Below are 22,027 nucleotides of genomic sequence, written 5' to 3'. Positions count from 1 at the left end.
AAGAGGCTGTTGCTGATGGGCTGTTGCTTCCCCTCCCGGCCGAACAGGAAGCATGTCCTGAGACCCGATTGACCAGGAGTCCTAAGACTCCATGGCCAATCGGGTCCCAGGCCTGCTGCCTGATTGGCTGGGAGGAGAAGCAGGAAGACATCAGCGGATATTAATTTGTTAATGTCACACAACTGGGTGGGCTCAGGGCACAGTGCCTCAGGCTCAGGTGGCCTCAGGCTCTAATCATGTGCTTAAAAAACCCATTGAAATCCATGCATCTGGCGCCCTGCATGGAGATTAGGGGGGCCAGGCACATGGATTGGGGGGGGGCGCCCCTGCGTTTTTTGGCCATGTATTGCGCATCCAGTGTCCACAAAAGAAGATTCTGTGCTTCGTCCTGGTGCAGATGGGGTTTTTGTTGGTTTCTTTTGGCCCACCTCACTATATCCTGTTGGGTTACACTTCAACATGTCACATAGAATATATTTGCACCCACACCAACAGCCCAAATTTACAGCCATTTCACATCATCATATTTATGATGCACATGCATTCATTTTGAATGAGCTTCCTAAACCCTAATCAATTCACAGAGCATTTGCATCTGTGTATTGTGGCATGCTATAGCAAAGGCAAGTATTTTTCTCCCCACTGTATACATGCATTGGGGTTGCTTTAAAGAGCAAAAGGCAATACACACATACAGCGCATTAATATGTGCATTGTCCTGTAAATTTAGCTCTTAATGTCATCCAGTTAGTGTCCATTCACACAGTCAATGACAACCTAATGCAACTCCACAGCACCCGTGTGGTTCAACACAACACAACTCACGGTATCTTGTGTGGAGCTAAAATATGCAGCATGCACCATCATTTGTGTTGAGGTGCACTGCAGCCTATTCACTCTCGACAAGCTGCCTAACGCAGCACGCCTCAACCCAGAAAAACGTGTGCATTGCAGCATGTTGTTACATAGCCAGGTTGAATGAAAAAAAAAAATAAATAAATAAAACACATCCTTCTGGATTGTAAGCTCTAACGAGCAGGGCCCTCTGATCCCTCCTGTATTGATTTGTATTGTGTGTACTGTCTGCCCTCATGTTGTAAAGCGCGGCGTAAACTGTTGGCGCTATATAAATCCTGTATAATAATAATCCATCTAGTTCAACCAACCAACTCTCCAACCAAGCCCAACTCCCTATATTTGGAGAGTAGCTCAACACCCCCATCTGCTGGTAATCTTAAATCAAACTACACAAAACACTGAATAAAATATTGAATTAAATACGAAAAGATTTTATTTTTCAAATTGTAAAAACTGAACATCTTTTAAAACATATTTTTCATGCTGTTTCCTGCTCTTTTCTTTGCTCATTGTTCCTTACAGAGTGTAGACATAAAAAACACCATTAGAAATTACGTAGTCCAAAAGACATTCTTTGAAGGCGCGTCTGGACAGAGAATAGAATGTTATATTTTTCGTTATACAATTTAGTTTCCATTAAATTTTTTTGTCTTTAACTTGAGACTTTCACTTCTTTTTCTTTGTATGTCTGAATCCTCTCACAGATCCATGTCCAAAGCAGATTGTGGAAGGAACCCTTAAAAATAAAAAAGGAAGCAGATTATGGAAATGTTTTCAATGCGGAAGAATTTATATTTAAAAATGTAGTTATATGGATTTTTGACACCTTTAGTTAGGTGATAACCTGAGGTCTGTTTGGTTGTTCCACTTGTCGTATTTGCTTTAGCCAGATTTACTTGTAGTTTTCATTAACCATGCTAATACTTTTGAGGGCCCCTACACAGCCAACTGTTTACAGTGCCTTGAAGTTTTCCAAATTTTGTCATGTTACAACCAAAAAGTAAATGTATTTTATTGGGATTTTATGTTATAGACCAATACAAAGTGGCACATAATTGTGAAGTAGAAGGAAAATGATTTTCAATTTTTTTTACAAATAAATGTCTGAAAAGTGTGATGTGCATTTGTATCCAGCTCCTTTTACCCTGATACCTCTAACTAAAATCTAGTGGAACTCATTGCCTTCAGAAGTCACCTAGAGGTTTGTTAGAGAACCTTGGTGAACAAACAGCATCACAAAGGCAAAGGAAGACACCAGACAATTCAGGGATAAGGTTGTGGAGAAGTTTAAAGTAGGGTTATAAAAAAAATACCCCAAGCTTTGAACATCTCACGGAGCACTGTTCAATCCATCATCCGAAAATGGAAAGAGTATGCCACAACTGCAAACCTACCAAGACCTGGCCGTACACATAAACTAACAGGCTGGGCAAGGAGAGCATTAATCAGAGAAGCAGCCAAGAGCCCCATGGTATCTCTGGAGGAGCTGCAGAGATCCACAGCTCAGGTGGGAGAATCTCTCCACAGGAGAACTATTAGTCATGCCCTCCACAATTCAGGCCTTGCGCCCTTCGCTAAGCGCCTTGTAAGAAGCTCCTGACTAGTCTTTTTTGCGGTGAAACAGCTATTTGGGAATGTTTCTGATAATACATCCAAAGAAATTCTAGTGGAAAGCACCCCTTTTGCCATTTAAGAAAAGGAGTAAATGTATTTTCGTTTTAAAGCTTCTTCTTCTGTGCCAGAGGCATCAGCCTCCAGGCAGTCACGGTCAGGTTCGATCGAATAGGGGGAATTCTTCTGCGGTTTCAAGGATCTGGCAGGAAAAGTGTCGAGACGAATGGGGGACTTCCTCAATAGCTCCAGGGTACAAACTGGATTTCCCGTATCCTCGTTTTCTCAGATCAAACGTTTCTAAGGATCCAGAGAGAAAGAAAAAAAAGTGATCATGGGGGTCGCCATGTAAGAACAGAATAGAGGTTGGGGTTTGATTCAAACCTCTTTTTTTTTTTCACGGTGCCAGAAAAGGAATGGACATTCTGGATCTCAAAAATCTAAATTCAATTCCTGAATATAACCACTCTTTTATCGTATGGAGTCAATCCGAATCAGTTATCTCCATCCTACAAGAAGGAGAACTTCTGGTGTCAATCGACATCAAAGATGCATACCTCCATATGCCTATTTCCTCGCTCACTATTAATATCTACTTTTCAAGCTGGAAAATCTTCATTTTCAGTGTGTAGCTCTGCCTTCCGGTCCAGCTACTTCACCTTGAGTGTTTACAAAGGTTCTGGCCCCTCTTCTAGCCAGATTAAGGGCCCAAGGTATAACGATTATGGTTTACCTAGTCGATCTGTTCCTGATAGACCAGTCGGTAACCCGCTTAGACCAAAGTATGGTCACCACATTCGACTACCTGGAATATCTAGGTCAGATTCTCAACCTAGGAGAAATCTTCTTTAAAACCATGAAGAAGGCTAAAGATACTTGGGTCCGATCATAGGTACACCCAGAAAAGGGTATTCTTACCCCAGGCAAAGATCAGCGCCATAAAGGAACTGATTTAGGTGGTCGAAGCAAGATGAATTTCTTCTATTCAACTTTGCATGAGGTTGTTGAGAAAGATGGTGGCTTCATTCGAGGCCGTTCCTTATGCTCAGTTCCATTCAAGAGTGCTGCAAAACAGTATCCTATCGGCTTGGAACAAAGGGTTCAAGTGCTACATTCCCAATGTGTCTGACTCCAAAGCCTATGGCCACATCACCCTGATAGCCTCCAAGATCAGACGAGATCAGGCGCCAAGTAGGATCAGGCCTGGTTAGTACCCGGATGAGAGGCCACCTGGAAATACCAGGTGCTTTAGGCTGGGTGCGCCGGAGCCTCAGTTTATGGTTAATATCCAAAAATCTATTAAGGGGAAAATCCTTCCTTCAGTTACCTGGAGGTTGGGGAACAGTCCTGGAAGAGGCAACTGTCCAAGACAAGTGGCCCAGATCAGAAATGGCCTACCCATTAACATTTTAGAAATTTAGGCAGAGCTCTTGGTCCTGAGGGCCTGAACGTTCAGTTTACGGTATTGTCCTGCCAGGATTCAATCCGACAATGCCACAGCAATGGCCTATATTAATCACCAAGGGGGCACAAGAAGTTGTGCAGCCCAGAGAAAGATGAATCATATCCTATCTTGGGCAGAAAACAATGTACTTTGCCTATCGGCAGTTTTCATTCCAGGAATAGAAAATTGGCAGGCGGACTACTTGAGTCGCCAGCAGTTGTTCCCGGGAGAATGGTTCCTTAACCCCAATATCTTCCTGTCAATATGTCAAAAATGGGGGATCCCAGACATAGATTTGTTTGTGTCTAGGTTCAACAAAGAAATCGACAACTTTGTGTCAAGAACAAAAGGATCCGCTAGCATGGAAAACAGATGCCTTGCTATTCCCGTGGAATCAGTTCTCACTGATTTATTCATTCCTTCATATTCTGCCTGCGTCCACGACTTCTTCACAGGATCAAGCAGGAAGGGAAGTCGTTGATTCTTGTGTGCCCCCAGCGGGGCCCAGGAAATCTTGGTATGCAGAGATCGTAAAGATGGCAGTAGGGGACCCATGAACCCTACCATCATGGCCAGACCTTCTCTCGCAAGGTCCGGTGTTCCATCCTACTTTACAAACGCTAAATTTAACGGTCTGGCTATTAAGACCCACTCTCTGAAGAAGCATGGGCGGTCAGGTTCAGTAGTTTCTACCTTGGTTAATGCAAGGGAGCCGGCCTCCATAATTATATATTATGGAGTCTGGGAAACATATGTCTCCTGGTGTGAAACCAGGAGTTGCACTCCAGGAAATAGGTCAAAGGTAGAATCCTTGACTTTCTGCAGATGGGGTGAGAAATGAGGCTGGCCTTGAGTGCTTTCTAAGGAAAGGTCTTGGCCTTATCGGTATTATTTCAATGACCACTTGCTTCGCATTCTTTGGTTCGTAACTTTATTCAGGGGGTAACATGGCTTAAACTCCGGTTAGGTAACCCCTGAACCCTTGGGACTTGAATTTAGTTTTGTTGGCATTACAAAACAGCCTTTTTTTGGGCCAATACGACATATTTCCTTGGTCCTTTTTTGACAAGGAAACTATTTTTTCTGGCAACCATATCTGCTGCAAGAAGGGTATCAGAGTTGGCTGCTCTTTCTTGTAAAGAGCCATATTTTTATTGTTCACAAGGATGAGGTAGTATTGCGTCCTCATCTTAACTTTTTACCAAAGGTATTATCAGGTTTTTATCTAAACCAGGATATTGGTCTACCTTCATTTTTCCAAAACCCTGTTCTATGGAAAAAAAATCACTACATTCTCTTGATGTGGCGAGAGCAGTCAAAGTCTACTTAAAGGCGACTGCTCAGATTCGGAAAACGGATGTTTGGTTCGTGTTGCCTGAAGGTCCTAAAAGAGGACAGGCAGCATCGAAATCTACTATTTCTAAATGGATTCAACAAGTAATCGTTCAAGCTTATGGTTTAAAGAGGTAGTTCTACCCTCTCAAATCAAAGCGCACTCCTCTAGGGCTGTTAGTGCTTCGTGGGCAGTGCATCACCAAACCTCTATGGCTCAATTCTACAAGGCTGCAACTTAGTCTTCAATCCATACATTTACCAGATTCTATCTGGTGGATGTAAAAAGACATGAGGATGTCGCCTTTGGGCGCAATGTACTGCAGGCAGCAGTATAAATCCTCTGATCTCATGGTGGCCTACTTTGGTTGTGTCTCCCTCCCCACAGTTGGCATTGCTCTGGGACATCCCACATAGTAATTACTATGGCTCTGTGTCCCGTGATGTACGATTAAAGAAATAGGATTTTTATAACAGCTTACCTGTAAAATCCTTTTCTTTTGAAGTACATCACGGGACACAGTGGTCCCGCCCCTCTTTTTTATAGTATACACTTGTATTGCTTTGCTACAAAATTGAGCTACTCCCAGTAGTGGGAAGGGTTATATAGGGAGGCAACTTCCTGTTTAGGGTGTGCCAGTGTCCAGCACCTGAAGATGGACTATAACCCACATAGTAATTACTATGGCTCTGTGTCCTGTGATGTACTTCAAAAGAAAATGATTTTACAGGAAAGCTGTTATAAAAATCCTATTGTTAGAGTCTGCAAAAGACTTGAGACTGGGGCGGAGGTTCACCTTCCAGCAGGACGACGACCCTAAACATACAGCCAGAGCTACAATGGAATAGTTTAGATCAAAGCATATTCATGTGTTAGAATGGCCCAGTCAAAGTCCAGACCTAAATCCAATTAAGAATCCGTGGCAAGACTTGAAAATGACTGTTCAGACGCTCTCCATCCAATCTGACAGAGCTTGAGCTATTTTGCAAAGAAGAACGGGCAAAAATGTCAGTCTCTAGATGTGCAAAGCTGGTAGAGACTTACCCCAAAAAGACTTGCAGCTAAAAGGTGGTTCTACAAAGTATTGACTCAGGGGGCTGAATACAAATGCACACCACATTTTTCAGATATTTGTAAAAAAAAAAATTAAAATCATTTATCATTCTCCTGCCACTTCAAAATTGTGCCACTTTGTGTTGGTCTATCACATACAATCCCAATAAAACAAATATACGTTTTTGGTTGTAACATGACAAAATGTGGAAAATTTAAAGGGGTATGAATACTTTTTCAAGGCACTGTAGGTGCTGTGTATTACAGCATAAATGTTAATATGCAGTGTTCTATGTATTCCCCAGAGTGCATTGTGTTAAGGTAGCCCATGGACATTCTGGCCCAAGTGACAGGATACTATACCTGGACCTGTAATAGGTATGTGAAGTAGTGCAGTCATCAGCAGGCATTTCACTGATCTCCATGGACTCCGACACTACCCTTTCATCAGGTGTAATGTCCATAGAAAGTTCTTGGCCTGTGCGGTCCTCTTGCTTTTTTTTGCTGCACAAAAAAACATGGACATGTTTTAAATACATTCTGGATATGGTTACATGGAGAGTTAAGATTACATAGGGTTATGGAGATGGTTACTTTTTTTTAAAGTAGACTTAACAGTGGTCACTAGGGAGCCACCTGAAAATCTCTGAATCGAATTTCACGCAGAGTGAAGATGGTGGTGGATCAATTATGGTAATGCCCAGTGGTCTGTTAAATGCAAAAGAGTGAATATGTGGATCATTCCATTGGGGTCCAGGGTCTACTGGCTAAGGAAACCCTCCTCCCAATTGGTTATTGCTACAGTGCATATAATTAGGAATCATGTTATGTGTGCATTATCTGTTTGTTTGCCTTTAATTAATTTTTTCCCTACCTCACTCCATACCTAGGGGCTGCTCTGTATATGTAGTCACATCCCCTTTCTTTATGATTTAGATTTCATTCACGTGTTCTGATGGAGCTAGACATATTATGAAGTTTTGACCTATCCGATATTCATCTGTTCTGCACAAGTTTTGATTGAACTTTTCTACAATCTGCAGTGTCTTTTGGATCAAGTCACTGTCGGCCAACTATCCTGAGACTGTAAGTTATAGCCATCTCAGTTATAGAGCTCACACTCTTAATGCCTAGATTGGGGAGGCAGACCAAGAAGGAATGCATTATTTTCTAGTGCAAACAAGATCTTGAATGCTACCTGATGATTGCCATTGTCCAATTGTCAAAGAAACATCTGTAAATTTAAAAGGCAAGTGATAACATGCAGAATGTCAATATATATAGCCGATTTCTTTGGCAATCAAAGTCCCTGGTACCAGCTGTGAAACTGGCATCCATGGTGATTACATAACAAGTTCCAATCACAAAAGACTGTCCTTTGAAAATGTTTTTCAGAAATATCCATCACTGAACGGAATATCATCCACAGAGAGAAGAAAAGGTGGTGTCATTCTGTTTTGTTTACAATTCCAGTGATATAGGTTTTCCACTGTTATCGGTATTATTCGGTATGGCACTGCCTCCTGAAGCAAAACATACACTGCTAAATGTGAACTATTTCCTCAGTTAAGAGTATTTCAAGAACGGTGTTAAATGCATGGCTCATTTTTACTACAAATGTGATGGGAATCAAAGAAGCAAACCACGTTAGAAGGAGGGGAGGACTTGGATATAGAAATATACCAAGAGAGAGTAACTCCAAAAAGGAAAACACACAGCAGTGTAATAGTCACAAAAATTAGAGTTACGTACCAGTAACGTCTTTTCCAGTAGTCTTTCAGGACAGACACCATGAGAGATAGTCTCCTCCTCTTCCTCTAGGAAACACTGCGCCAGCCCATAAATTCTTACTTCCCCCTGCCAGACCTCAGTATATTCCAAGATTACCTCCGGTCAGCTGGGGAGACACAAGAACACATTAATAACATACTATCCCATATCATTATCATGCTGCATTCTGGTCTTTTATAAGACACCCAAAAATCTCGGGTGGGTAACTAGGGCTGTCCTGAAAGACTACTGGAAAAGACGTTACCGGTACGTAACTCTAATTTTCCCCCTTCGTCTTTCAGGACAGCCACCATGAGAGGATGAACGAGCACTTACCAGTTAGGGTGGGACTACAGCTTGCAATACCTTTCGCCCAAAGGCTTGCTCACTAGCCGACACCAGGTGCACTCTGTAGTGCTTTACGAAAGTGGAATAGCTGGACCATGTTGCAGCCCTGCATATTTGCTCTGGCGTTGCTCCAGCCTTTTCTGCCTGAGAAGCTGCCATAGCTCTGGTAGAGTGTGCCCTTATACCCATTGGGATTTCTTTCCCTGCTAATGTATAGGCCTGGCCAATGGTTACTCTGAGCCATCTGGCAATAGTGCGTCGAGACGCTTTGCATCCTTTTCTGGCCCCAGAAAACAAAACAAATAAAGAGTCTGACTTTCTAAACCTCTTGGTCAGCTCTAGGTACTTAAGGATACATCTCCTTACGTCCAAAGAATGAAATTTTAATTCCCTTCCCCCCGAGGGGTTGGGACAAAATGAGGGTAGAACTACCTCCTGACTTCTGTGGAAACCAGAAGCCACCTTAGGTAAAAATGCTGGATCAGTCTTGAAGATGATCCGATCTGAAAAAATAACGCAAAAAGGAGGTCTAACTGATAAGGCCTCAATCTCACTGACTCTCCTGGCAGTAGTCACTGCTACCAAAAAAACTGTTTTTAACGTAAGATCCTTTAGTAGACATTCCTCTAAAGGTTCAAAGGGGGTTCCCGTCAGGCCCTGTAACACTAAAGATAGGTCCCACTTGGGAAAGGGAGGGCCCTGAACCGGTCTTTGTCTAGACAGAGCCTTAAAGAATCTGACCACCCAAGGGTTGGTGGCCAGATGCTTTTCTAAATAAGCACTGAGTGCTGACACCTGACCTTTAAGGGTACTTATGGATAAACCCCTATCTGCCCCGCACTGAAGGAATTCCAACACCGTTGTTGGACTGTGTACCGCAAAGGAGCCTTCTGCACACCATTCATTGAAACGTACCCAGACCTTTTTATAAATCTGGCGTGTTTCCTTTTTCCTGCTGTTGAGGAGGGTGGAGATTAATTTCTCAGAAAAACCTCTAGCTCTTAGCATACCCTCCTCAGTAGCCAGGCCGCTAACTGCCATTGGTGAACCTGTGGACAGAGGACTGGGCCCTGTGAGAGGAGATCCTCTCGAGGTGGCAGGAATAAGGGAGGTTCGACCGCTAGCTGCTTGAGTACTGAGAACCAAGCCCTCTTTGGCCAATGTGGTGCTACTAGAATCAGGGACGTGTTTTCCATCTGGAACTTCCTGAGAACTGCCGGTAATAACGCTGGGGGCGGGAAGGCATAGCAGATTCTGAAATGCCAGTTCTGGATCAATGCGTCGACCCCTCGCGCTCCCTCCCCTCTGTTTAGGGAGAAAAAACAAGGGGCTTTCGCGTTGCTTCTCGACGCGAACAGATCTACTTCTGGAGGACCCCATTTCTCTGAAATGAGATTGAAAACCTCCTGGTTGAGGATCCAATCGCCCTCTCTCAGTTTGGTTCGGCTGAGAAAATCTGCTATCACATTCTTTTCTCCTCTCAGGAAGACTGCTGAGAGTGAGAGAGTGTGAGTCTCGGCCCAGTTCAGAATGCCTGATGCTAAGGCCGACAGGACTCCGCTTCTTGTGCCGCCCTGTTTGTTTACATAGGCCACGGCGGACGAGTTGTCCGACCGCACCTGCACATGGTGGCCCTGTAGCTCCTCTTTGAAGAACCTGAGTGCTAGCCCGATTGCCCTCAGCTCCTTCCAATTGGACGACCTTCTTAGTTCGTCGCCCTCCCAGGTGCCCTGTGCTAAAAGGGAACCCAGATGCGCCCCCCAACCCTTGCCGCTTGCGTCTGTGGTTACCACCTGAGAAACTGGGATGAACCACAGACGACCCTGCGACAAGTTTGAGACCCTCCTCCACCATCAGAGGGATCTCTTTACTTGGGGTGGAACCTGTACCAAGGTGTCCAGATCTTTCTGACTGTGATCCCACACCCTTAGGACAAAGGACTGTAAGGGACGAAAGTGCAGACCTGCCCATTGCACTGCTGGGAGGGTAGCGGTTAATAGTCCTAGGACCGACATCAGAATTCTTATGGAGACCTGACTGCTGCACTGGAGAACAGCCACTGCCCTGTCCAGTTTTTGTACTTTTTCTGCTGGAAGAAACACTCTCAGTAGCGTTGAGTCCAACAGATAGCCTAAGTACGTGATGCGCTGAGAAGGAATCAAACTGGATTTCTCCAAGTTCATTAGCCACCCTAGACCTGTAAGAACCCTCTTTGTTAGTTCTAGATCTCTTACTAACTGCAGTGGACATGCTGCAAATAGGAGCAGGTCGTTCAGGTATGCTATCACTGATATACCCTGGAGCCGAAGAAAAGCCATCACCTCCGCCAAGACCTTGGTGAAAATGCGGGGCAAGGAGGATAGCCCGAAAGGCAGCGCCTGAAACTGTAGATGTACCGTTGTTCCACCTACATCTACCGCTAGCCGAAGAAACCTCTGCGAGGCTTCTGTTATAGGAACGTGTAGATACGCGTCCTTTAGGTCCAGAGATACCATAAAGCAGTTGCGGGGCAACAGGGCTCTGACTGTGAAAATTGTTTCCATACGGAATCTCCTGTATGTCACTGACCTGTTCAGGGGCTTTAGATTCAGAATCAGTCTGAATTTCCCTGTGGGTTTCTTCACTACGAAAATGTGTGAATAGAAACCCTCTCCCTCCTCGGCCTTTGGAACTCTGAGAACCACATTTTGATCTACCAGATCTCTTAATGCTTCCAACAGAGCCTCGGCTTTTGCCGTACACCTGGGTAGGTGCGTGACAAGAAATCTCCGTGGAGGAGGATTTGTGAATTCGATATGGTACCCCCTTCTTATAATCCCTAGGATAAAGCGATTGGGGGATATTGCCTCCCACTGTGGGAGGAAGGCCCCCAGTCTTCCCCCCACCCTGTTTGGATAGTCATTGACTTTTACGGGGCTGTTCAGGAGGGCGAAAAATCGCCCCTCCCCTGCCCTTGCCTTTCTGACCCCAAAATTTCTTTTGCCCTTCCGGCTTTGGAGCTTCTTTACGCTTTTGCGGACGAAACCCCTTCTTTGTATGTGCAGGGGTTTTCCGCTTAACCAGGAAGGATTTCTTCCTGTCTGCTGTGCGGTCCAAGACGGTCTCTAACCCTGGGCCAAAGAGAAGGTCTCCCGTTAACGCTATGCCGCACAATTTGACTTTAGAGGCGCTATCGCCCGGCCAAGTTTTTAGCCAGAGGGCTCTCCTGGCCGAATTGGCCAGAGCCGCTGATCTGGCCGACATACGTACTGACTCTGCCGAGGCATCAGCTATGTAGGCGATACCTCGCAGAATCGTAGGGAAAGAAGACAGAATGGTTTCTTTTGCCGTTGCAGCTTCAATATGCTCTTGAATCTTAGAGAGCCAGTGCTCCAGATTGCGAGCCACTACTGTGACAGCCAACTCAGGTTTTAAGTTACCAATTGTTGAATCCCAAGTCTTTTTGAGGAGAGAGTCTATTCTCTTATCCATGACATCCACCAGGGCCCCCATGTCCTCAAATGCCAGGTCTGTGTGTCTGGAAACCTGGGAGAAGGCGGCATCTAACTTGGGATTTTTATTCCAGATAGATGTAGGATCATCCGAGAACGGAAATCTCCTCTTTAAGGATCTAGAAAAAAAGGGTTTCCTTTCGGGATCCTGCCACTCCTTTTAATAGTTTCAACCAGTACCTCATATACTGGAAAAACGTTCCTCCTTTGTTCCCCCAAGCCTTTGTACATTTGGTCATGAAGGGTCAGGGGTTTCCTGTCCTCCTGAATACCGAGGGTTGTATAAATAGCCCCTAAGAGGTCCTCTACCTCTTCCAGGGATAATTTATATCTGGAGGATTTCCTGGACTCCCCGTCCTGGTCCTCCCCCTCAGAACCATCCTGGGAATCGGAGGAGGAACTGTCTGGTTGTCTTTGTTCCACTCCGGAAGGCCCTGGAGCTTCCTCTGCCCTAACTGAAGTTGCAGGTTGGGCAGGAGCAGAGCCCTGAGCCTGAGGCGGGGTTGTATCCTGGGGAGCTGGACTAATGGGAGGCTGAAACCTTTCAAATAAGGCTTTAAATGAAGAAAAGGTGGACGAAAGCTCCTTAACCGAGGCTGCAAGTCCTGACTCCTGTTCAGAGTCCCTCTCCTTAACAAGGGAGTCTATGTACTCCCTACACAAGACCTTTGTCCATGCTTCCCCTAATGTGTCTTTGCAAGAGGCACACCTCTTCTTAGAGCTATGTGTAGACCTAGACTTCTCTGTAGCTTTCTGAAATACATGAAAGAAAAAAACATTTTGTCACTTTTTTTTTTTTTTAAAAAACAAGGATACAACCCTGGGAGTGCACTAGACCCTCCTTAATATGTGGGGATCTGAGCCTCCCTCCCCCTGACCACCCAGGGTGTCTACCCCCCCATGACAGGAACTATACATGGAGGGACAATCCTAGATAAAGAGTACTCTTCCCCAGGGCACTCTTACCTTAGGAAGGCTGGAGGTAGTGTCCGTTGGCTGAGCATCTGCTTCTGACATGACTTTGCAGGTGGTTGCTACTACCAAGTCCTACGCTGCCTGTGCGCGTCCCAGACTCGTCTCCAGCCTGTGCCTGGCTTCCCTATCAGCGCCGCGACCCGGAACCGGAAGCCGCGGGTCAAAGACAAGCATTCGCCCTTCCACCGGAAATGACGTCGCCCGTCGTCCGGCCCGCCTAGCTCCAAAAAGAAAAAAAGAGAGCGGTCTGTATAGTACACAGGAAAGGCGAACGCCCAGCCCTGTGGCCGCGATAGGGAGCCCCCACAGCCTGAAGCCGCGCTCGGCTAGGAAGTGGTGGCAACAGAACGAGGGGCAAGTCCCCCCTCAAGCCCCTATGAAGCCCCTGCTTCCATTATAGGCTCCAAAAAAAATAAAAACAGCCATAGTCACCCTGACTGAGTGGCCAGGTTCCTTGCACAGTGTCTCCCCACCGGAGGAAACACTAATACTGAGGTCTGGCAGGGGGAAGTAAGAATTTATGGGCTGGCGCAGTGTTTCCTAGAGGAAGAGGAGGAGACTATCTCTCATGGTGTCTGTCCTGAAAGACGAAGGGGGAAAATAGAAAATATTTATTAATAGAATTTCCACAGAAAGGCAACATTCACCACACCACAGTAAAAACCATTAACCACTTACGAACCGCCGCACGCCGATGTACGTCCTAACTTTGAAGAGGAACATCGTTATGGCAGCAGCTAGCTGCCATAACCCCGATATCTTCTTCTTCAGCCGGTGGTCCGCTTTCTGATAAGAGTGGTCTCTGCGCCGCAAGATCACTTTTAAATCGGCGGCGGGAGAGGGCCCCTCCACCGCGCTCCGGTGAGCTCCGCCGCTTACTGGAGCCGTTGGCAGCGGCAGAGGCGATCAGATCCTTTCTCCTCTGTGGTATGGAGACGAGTGAGGGGAAGATGGCAGCCACCCGTCTCCATACCATTGCAGGGCGGAAGCAACATCAAATAGCTCTTAAATGGCCATTTTTTTTTTTTGCATTTTAGTGTAAATATGAGATATGAGGTCTTTTTGCCCCCAGAGCTCATATTTAAGAGGACCTGTCATGCTTTTTTTCTATTACAAGGGATGTTTACATTCCTTGTAACAGGAATAAAAGTGACACAATTTTTTTTTTAAAAGAACAGTGTAAAAATAAAAGGTAAAATAAATAAGAAAAAAAAAAAAAATGAGGGGAACCAATCAGTCCTTATTGTGTGGACTACTTGTTGATTAAACAAATGCCTGCAGGCGCTTAATATTAGGCAGCACCAATCCTGAACTTAGGAAGATTATTTAAAAAACAGTGTTAAACGTATGGCTCATTAATATTGCAAATGTAATGGGAGCTAAATAGACTTGTCCAGATTAATAATCCACTGTGCTGCAAGATACTGCAGACTGAAGGCAAGCATCTGCCGTTTCCAGAAAGGTAGGTCATCTAAGTAAGGAGTTATAACAATTCCTTGCAATCATAACAATGCCTATACGCAAAATATGACTTTTGCAAATATCGGAGGTACTTTAAAAAGAACATCTTAGTATTTATAAGCCTCCTGGAAGGCAGAGTCAAGTCCTTGTTGCAAATGCAACAAGTGGATAGGGATATACAAATAGACACATAAAAGATGCCTTTGTCCTGTCAAAGGGCGGATCTTTGCAGGCAAACCAAATAGTTGTTTATAAATGGTAAGGAGGTCAGATGTTTTTAGAAGCTGACATCTAAAGGGCCCAACCTCGAACTTGTTACAGCTATAGCCTTAATAATAAGTAACTGATATCTAAGGCAATGTTTTCAAGTTATTTCACCGAATCTTGGTTTGATTTACTATATCTCCCTGTGGACACATACAAAACTGATCAGGCCATATATTAAGAAGGAAGACTGCTCAAACATACCGTACCATGTGACTGGTTTAGACTCGGAGTTTAGACATTTAGGGCAAAAAATTCTCACTAGATCAGGGGTCTCAAACTGGCGGCCCCCCAGCTGTTGCGCAACTACAAGTCCCATCATGCGTCTGCCTGAGGGAGTCATGCTTGTGAGTGTCAGCCTTGCAATGCCTCATGGGACTTGTAGTTTCGCAACAACTGGAGGGCCGCCAGTTTGAGACCCCTGCACTAGATGGTTTTCCTATCTTTTGTTAGATGATTTTCTTTCTCGAACATCACGGGACACAGAGCCACAGTAATTACTGATGGGTTATATAGGTATCACTGGTGATTGGACACTGGCACACCCTAATCAGGAAGTTCAACCCCCTATATAATCCCTCCCCCTTGCAGGGATACCTCAGTTTTTACGCCAGTGTCTTAGGTGATGGACGTGTAAAGATGTCCTGTGCTGAGCTCCAAAGGGAATATTCTGATATCCTATACTGGGGCAAGCCAGGCGAACCGGATCCATTCAAAGTGTCCTTTTTAGGCCGAATTGGATGGTACCCGGGCCTCGTGTCCGAAGAAACGAGGTTTTACCCGTAATGCTTCTCTTTTTAGAGAGCTGGACCCTGCAGATCAGAAAATGGCTTTAAACTTCCTAATTTCTGGCGAGGTGCTTTACGGTCCCAGAACTGTTGGATCCCCCTATTCATAGGGGGCCCCAGTCTCTGACGGTTTTTTCAAACGGAGCCCACCGTGAGAGGTGAAGATTGGGTCTGTGTAAACATCACCCTGCGGCTGGATAAGGCAAGAGGAGATTCCACAGAATTTTTGAGTTCTAGTGGCTTTTCTCCTTTAAGATAAATGCATGCTATGCCTATTGTGACCACCGGGGGCTGCCAAGAGCACAAACTTTCACATGCTGACTGTCTGTCTCAGTGTTTGTTTTCGCTGCACATGTATCCCAGCATCTCAGGCCGGCTGCAAGGTAAGATGGAAGGGGGGATTTCTCATGGTTGAATGTCCCCCCCCCCAGGCTAGAGAGGGGCCACAGGGGTCTAGAAAGTGGTTATACCACCCGGGCTCTGTGGCCTAATGGCCACCATCTCTGAATATAGCCGTTCAGGCAGATCTTGCTACCAGCCTCTCCCCTTCCCCCCCCCGCTCCCAGCCTTCCTCCAGAAGCATGACAGGAGAGTCGGCCAGCGCGGGAAACGCTCGTTTTTTTTCAAAACTCGAGGGGGTGCTTAGACTCCCACTCAGGCCAGCTGCAGGCTATTAAAGGCACTCTGTACAGGTGCACTCAGCCTTCTGAGAGACACAGAGCTGACAGTCGCATGTAAGGTGGGACACAGGCATTCTCCTAGGCAGCATTTACTGAAGTAACACCAGACTGAGCATTGGGTAGCAAGGCTTTTAGCCAGACTACATCGCTCAGCAGGCAGTGTTCATTTGTATACCTCACACCTTGTTGCTTTGCACTATGGGTAGAAGAGGTTCAAGCACCCCAAGAACCATAGACACTAGGGGATCTCGTTCAGGTTCTGAGGGCCCCTGTCGAGAGCATCCTCCCCCCCTAAAGATGGGCCAGGGACGGCTAGCCAGGGAGAGCCATCGGGGTCAGGGGCTACACCTGCTTCTGGCACTTCAGCCCCTGTATATATTACACAAGAGGTTTTTTCCTCAACCATTAATGGTCTAGAGGAAAGATTAATGGCTGTGATTACGTCTTCACTCAGTGGAAGAAAACGCACTAGGCTTTCCTCTGTTCCCCAAGACCCTCAGGAAGAGCAGCTCTGGGATAAAGGAGATGAATCCCTTTCAGAGGATCGGGATGGGACGGATGATCCCTCTTCGGAGGAATCAGGTGGAGAGGGACCCTCTGCGACTTCCCAAGAGGAGAAAGTCTTAGTGCAGATCCTCACTGGATTGGTCCGCTCCACATTTAAGTTGCCCATACCTGAAACTGCTAAAGAATCCTCTTCTGCTTTGGGGTCACTGAAACCTTTCCAAGCAGCACATGCTTTTCCTGTTCATACTTTACTTGAAAAGCTCATTTATTCTGAGTGGGATCACCCAGACAAACGTTTTTTTCCGCCGAGAAGGTTTTCAACACTTTATCCGATGGAAGAAAGGTTTATTAAAATGTGGGGAATTCTGGCTATTGATGCCTCCATTTCCTCCGTAAAGAATAGCCTGACTTGTCCTGTAGACAATGCTCAGATGCTCAGGGATCCTGTAGATAAAAGGATGGAATCCCTATTAAAGGATGTTTTCTCCTTAGCAGGATCAGTGGCCCAACCTGCAGTAGCAGCGATTGGAGTCTGTCAATACTTAAGAGACCATGTTAAGCAGGTCATCAAAGTATTACCTGAACAGCAGGCCCAGGGGTTTGCTAACCTTCCAGCGGCCTTATGCTTTGTGGTTGATGCCATTAGAGATTCTATTGTGCAAACCTCCCGTCTTTCACTGGGGTTGGTGCATATACGTAGAATCCTATGGTTGAAAAATTGGTCAGCCGAAGCACCGTGTAAGAAGCTACTGGCTGGGTTTCCATTTCGTGGTGCAAGGTTGTTTGGAGAGGACTTGGATAACTATATCAAGAGAATCTCTTGTGGGAAAAGCACTCTCTTACCTGTCAAGAAGAAGAGTAAGCGTCCCTCTTTCAAACGGACTCTTTCCCCAGCGCCGGGGGCTTCAGCCTCCAGGCAGTCTCGACGGCCGCCTCCATCGGGGTCCAGAGACAAGAGTCAACCCCAGGGACAAAAGAAGTCCTGGGGAAAGAAGCCTACTAGGCAAAACACTAAGACCTCTGCATGAGGGGGTGCCCTCGCTCACTCGAGTGGGGGGAAGACTGCGACTGTTCTCAGAGCTCTGGCAGGAGGATTTCCAGGACAGATGGGTAATCTCCACGGTAACCTTAGGGTACAAGCTGGAGTTTCAGGAATTCCCCTCTCCTCGGTTCCTCAGATCAAGTGTCCCCAGAGACCCAGAGAAGAAGCAGTCGCTCCTTCTAGCGTTAGAGCGACTTTTGTCGCAGGAGGTCATTATGATAGCTCCCGCAAAGGACCAGGGATTGGGCTTCTATTCCAACCTTTTTACGGTCCAAAAGCCAAATGGGGATGTCAGGCCCATTCTGGACTTAAGGGATCTGAACCGATTCCTAAGGATTCAATCCTTCCGCATGGAATCAATTCGAACAGTAGTTCCCACCCTGCAGGGAGGAGAATTTCTGGCATCAATAGACATCAGAGATGCATATCTGCATGTGCCCATTTTTCCTGCTCATCAGAAGTTTCTGCGCTTCGAGGTAGGAGGGCGCCATTTCCAGTTTGTGGCTCTGCCTTTCGGGATAGCCACTGCATCTCGAGTGTTCACAAAGATCTTGGCTCCTCCTCTGGCCAGATTAAGGGCTCAGGGTATAGCTGTTATAGCATACCTAGACGACCTGCTCTTGATAGACAGGTCGGTAGCCTCTTTGAATGGAGACTTGAGGACCACAGTCAGGTATCTAGAACACCTGGGTTGGATCCTCAACTTAGAAAAGTCTTTCCTAAAACCAGTAAGAAGACTGGAGTATTTAGGTCTGATTATAGATACAAGCCAGGAGAAAATATTTCTACCCCAGGCAAAGATCGCTGCTTTGAGAGAGCTGATTCTGGCAGTAAGGACCAAGAAGGGTCCCTCAGTCCGCCTTTGTATGAGGCTACTAGGGAAGATGGTGTCTTCTTTCGAAGCAGTTCCCTATGCTCAGTTTCACTCAAGAATGCTGCAACACAGTATTCTGTCGACCTGGAACAAGAAAGTTCAGGCATTAGACTTTCCGATGCACCTGTCGCATGCGGTGCGTCAGAGCCTCAATTGGTGGCTCATACTCGAAGACCTGCAGAAGGGGAAATCCTTTCTGCCGGTTACCTGGACGGTGGTAATAACAGATGCCAGTCTGTCAGGTTGGGGAGCAGTTCTGGAACAGGCTGCGGTCCAAGGGGTATGGTCCAAAACAGAGAGGACCTTACCCATCAACATTCTGGAGATCCGGGCGATACATCTAGCTCTAAAAGCCTGGACTATCAGGCTACAGGGTTGTCCGGTCAGGATCCAGTCCGACAATGCCACAGCAGTGGCTTATGTCAATCATCAGGGAGGCACCCGGAGCCGAGCTGCTCAAAAGGAGGTGAACCAGATCTTAGTCTGGGCAGAGATGCATGTGCCATGCATATCGGCAGTTTTCTTCCCGGGAATAGAGAATTGGCAGGCGGACTATCTAAGTCGCCAGCAGTTACTTCCAGGGGAATGGTCTCTGCATCCCGACGTCCTTTGGGCCATATGCCAAAGATGGGGGGTTCCAGATGTAGATCTCTTTGCATCCCGATTCAACAAAAAGATAGACAGATTTGTGCAAGGACAAAAGACATGCGGGATGGATGCGTTGGTGATTCCATGGCATCGGTTCTCACTGATTTACGCATTCCTGCCTATTCTGCTATTACCACGACTCCTTCGCAGGATCAGGCAGGAAAGGAAGTCGGTACTTCTGGTGGCCCCCGCTTGGCCCAGAAGGACTTGGTATGCAGAAATAGTAAGGATGATGGTAGGTTCCCCGTGGACCCTACCGGTACGCCCAGACCTGTTATCTCAGGGTCCAGCGTTCCATCCTGCCTTACAAACGCTAAAATTGACGGTTTGGCTATTGAGACCCACGTTCTGAAGAGTCGTGGGCTCTCAGGTCCTGTCATATCTACCTTGATTAATGCAAGGAAGCCAGCTTCCAGGATGATTTATCATAGAGTCTGGAAAGCTTATATAACCTGGTGTGAATCCAGAGGTTGGCATCCCAGGAAATATGTCATAGGTAGAATCCTTGATTTTCTACAGATGGGATTAGAGATGAAGCTGGCCTTAAGTACCATCAAGGGCCAGGTCTCTGCTTTATCAGTATTATTTCAGCGGCCACTTGCTTCGCATTCTTTGGTCCGAAACTTTATGCAGGGGGTGATGCGTCTTAACCCCCCGGTTAAAGCGCCCCTAAACCCCTGGGACTTGAACTTGGTCCTGGCTGTGTTACAGAAACAGCCTTTTGAACCAATAAGTCAGATTCCTTTGGTCTTGTTGACAAGGAAATTAATTTTTCTGGTGGCCATCTCTTCTGCTAGAAGAGTATCAGAATTAACAGCTCTTTCTTGTAAGGAGCCTTATTTGATTATACACAGGGATAGAGTGGTACTACGCCCTCATCCTAGTTTGTTACCGAAGGTGGTTTCTGATTTTCATTTAAACCAAGACATTGTTCTACCTTCCTTTTTTCCAGATCCCTGTTCTCCGGAAGAGAGATCTCTACATTCGTTGGATGTAGTAAAAGCAGTTAAGGCCTATCTAGGGGCAACTGCTCAGATCCGCAAGACGGATGTTTTGTTTGTGCTGCCAGAGGGTTCCAATAGAGGACAGGCAACGTCAAAAGCTACCATTTCTAAATGGATTCGACAGTTGATCATTCAAGCTTATGGTTTGAAACAGAAGATTCCTCCGTTTCAGATCAGGGCACATTCCACAAGGGCTATTGGTGCTTCTTGGGCAGTGCATCACCGGGCCTCTATGGCTCAAATCTGCAAGGCCGCAACCTGGTCTTCAGTTCATACATTCACCAGATTCTATCAGGTGGATGTGAGAAGGCATGAGGATATCGCCTTTGGGCGTAGCGTGCTGCAGGCAGCGGTACAGGGTCCTCAGGTCTGATTGCACCCTACTTGGTCGTGGTTCCCCCCCCTCAGGTAGCATTGCTCTGGGACATCCCATCAGTAATTACTGTGGCTCTGTGTCCCGTGATGTTCGAGAAAGAAAATAGGATTTTTTAAAACAGCTTACCTGTAAAATCCTTTTCTTTCGAAGGACATCACGGGACACAGAGGTCCCGCCTCTCTTCTAATACACTATATTGCCTGGCTACAAAAACTGAGGTATCCCTGCAAGGGGGAGGGATTATATAGGGGGTTGAACTTCCTGATAGGGTGTGCCAGTGTCCAATCACCAGTGATACCTATATAACCCATCAGTAATTACTGTGGCTCTGTGTCCCGTGATGTCCTTCAAAAGAAAAGGATTTTACAGGTAAGCTGTTTTAAAAAAATCCTATTTTTTTAAACCGACATTAATGAGAGAGGGGTGGTGGTTGTCTAAGACAACTAACAAATAAGAGCAGGGGCTGATTGGCAACATTTGGCCCAGGAGGCAAGTACAACCCAGAAACTCATGATGCAGCGACTAGGCCCCCCTTCCTGCTCTCGCTCTTCCTTGCCTCCTCCCGACCCCATCCCAGGCCGAAGCTCCGCTCCAGGTACTCTCTGCTCACCAGGTGGGTTTGGCTGGACAGCGCCTGTTGTAAGGACTTCAGGTTCTGGAACTGGCAGGCAGGGAGGTAGGGGGTGGCCTGGGTTGGGGCTGGCTGGGGGAGGAAAGCCACCGGTGGAGCATGGAGCTGGTCTCTGTTTTCTCTAGGCATACACCTTCCTCTTCACCAGGAAGCCTTTAGGCATGTCTGCGTCAGAAGAGGTGCACCTTTTTTACAGGGCATCAGAGCGGCCCTGGGGGCAGTTACCCCCCTGCCCTCTGGCCCAGTTTGCCCCTGAATCAGCATGCTAAGCTGAAAACTTTGTACCCAAAAATCTGTTTCCACCTTGGAAAACAGGATGTGATGAGGCATTTATTACCTGCTGTCTCTCCTTTCTTGGAAACCAATTTGATGATCAGCTGATCGAGAAGGAAAAAGGCTCATCATCCATGACCTCAAAAAAATCCTAATATCTTCCTGCATGATGACGCATGCATCAACTTGTTAGTGTATCTAAATCTGCTAATACCTTTAACACTACCCCAGCCCCCCAGACTGACAATGCCAAGCAATACCTACCACAGCACAATTGCTGTTCTGGAAGATTTAGAGATTTGTCCTTAAAACACGTTTATTACCTATAAAGGTTTTTGAACCGATTCTTGTTAATGAGCAATTATTCTATTTAAACATCAATGCTAAATGCAAACTCACTTCATAGCTTTCTTAGGCTTGTCAAATCGGAAGTCAGAAGGATACAGGTGTGTCCTGACTAAATGGTCTTTACGCTCCCCAGAGGTTTTAAATTTCTCCACACATCCTTCAACCAAACACTGGAACTAGACACACAAAAAAAAAAAAAAAATATCACAATTATTTACTACAAGATAAGCATGATTAATTATGCCTCA

At 46.1% G+C, this 22,027-nt stretch overlaps 1 protein-coding gene across 1 annotated transcript in view; it reads right to left on the bottom strand.

Moving 5' to 3' along the window:
• Window positions 1-1,268: 1,268 nt before the first annotated feature.
• Window positions 1,269-22,027, bottom strand: part of ZNF511 (zinc finger protein 511) — a 36,459-nt gene continuing 15,700 nt past the window's right edge. Inside the window, exons 4-6 of the mRNA XM_073596923.1 lie at window positions 21,831-21,955; window positions 6,663-6,803; window positions 1,269-1,594 (exon numbers count right to left, since the gene is read on the bottom strand). Of these exons, the coding sequence (XP_073453024.1) occupies window positions 1,525-1,594; window positions 6,663-6,803; window positions 21,831-21,955 (336 nt within the window). The 3' untranslated portion in view covers window positions 1,269-1,524. The remainder of the gene's footprint in view (window positions 1,595-6,662; window positions 6,804-21,830; window positions 21,956-22,027) is intronic.

The sequence above is a fragment of the Aquarana catesbeiana genome, linkage group LG08 (assembly GCF_042186555.1).
Source record: "Aquarana catesbeiana isolate 2022-GZ linkage group LG08, ASM4218655v1, whole genome shotgun sequence".
Classification (NCBI taxonomy): domain Eukaryota; kingdom Metazoa; phylum Chordata; class Amphibia; order Anura; family Ranidae; genus Aquarana; species Aquarana catesbeiana.
Note: the sequence above shows the minus strand (reverse complement) of the source record. Positions and strands in the feature narration are given on the sequence as shown.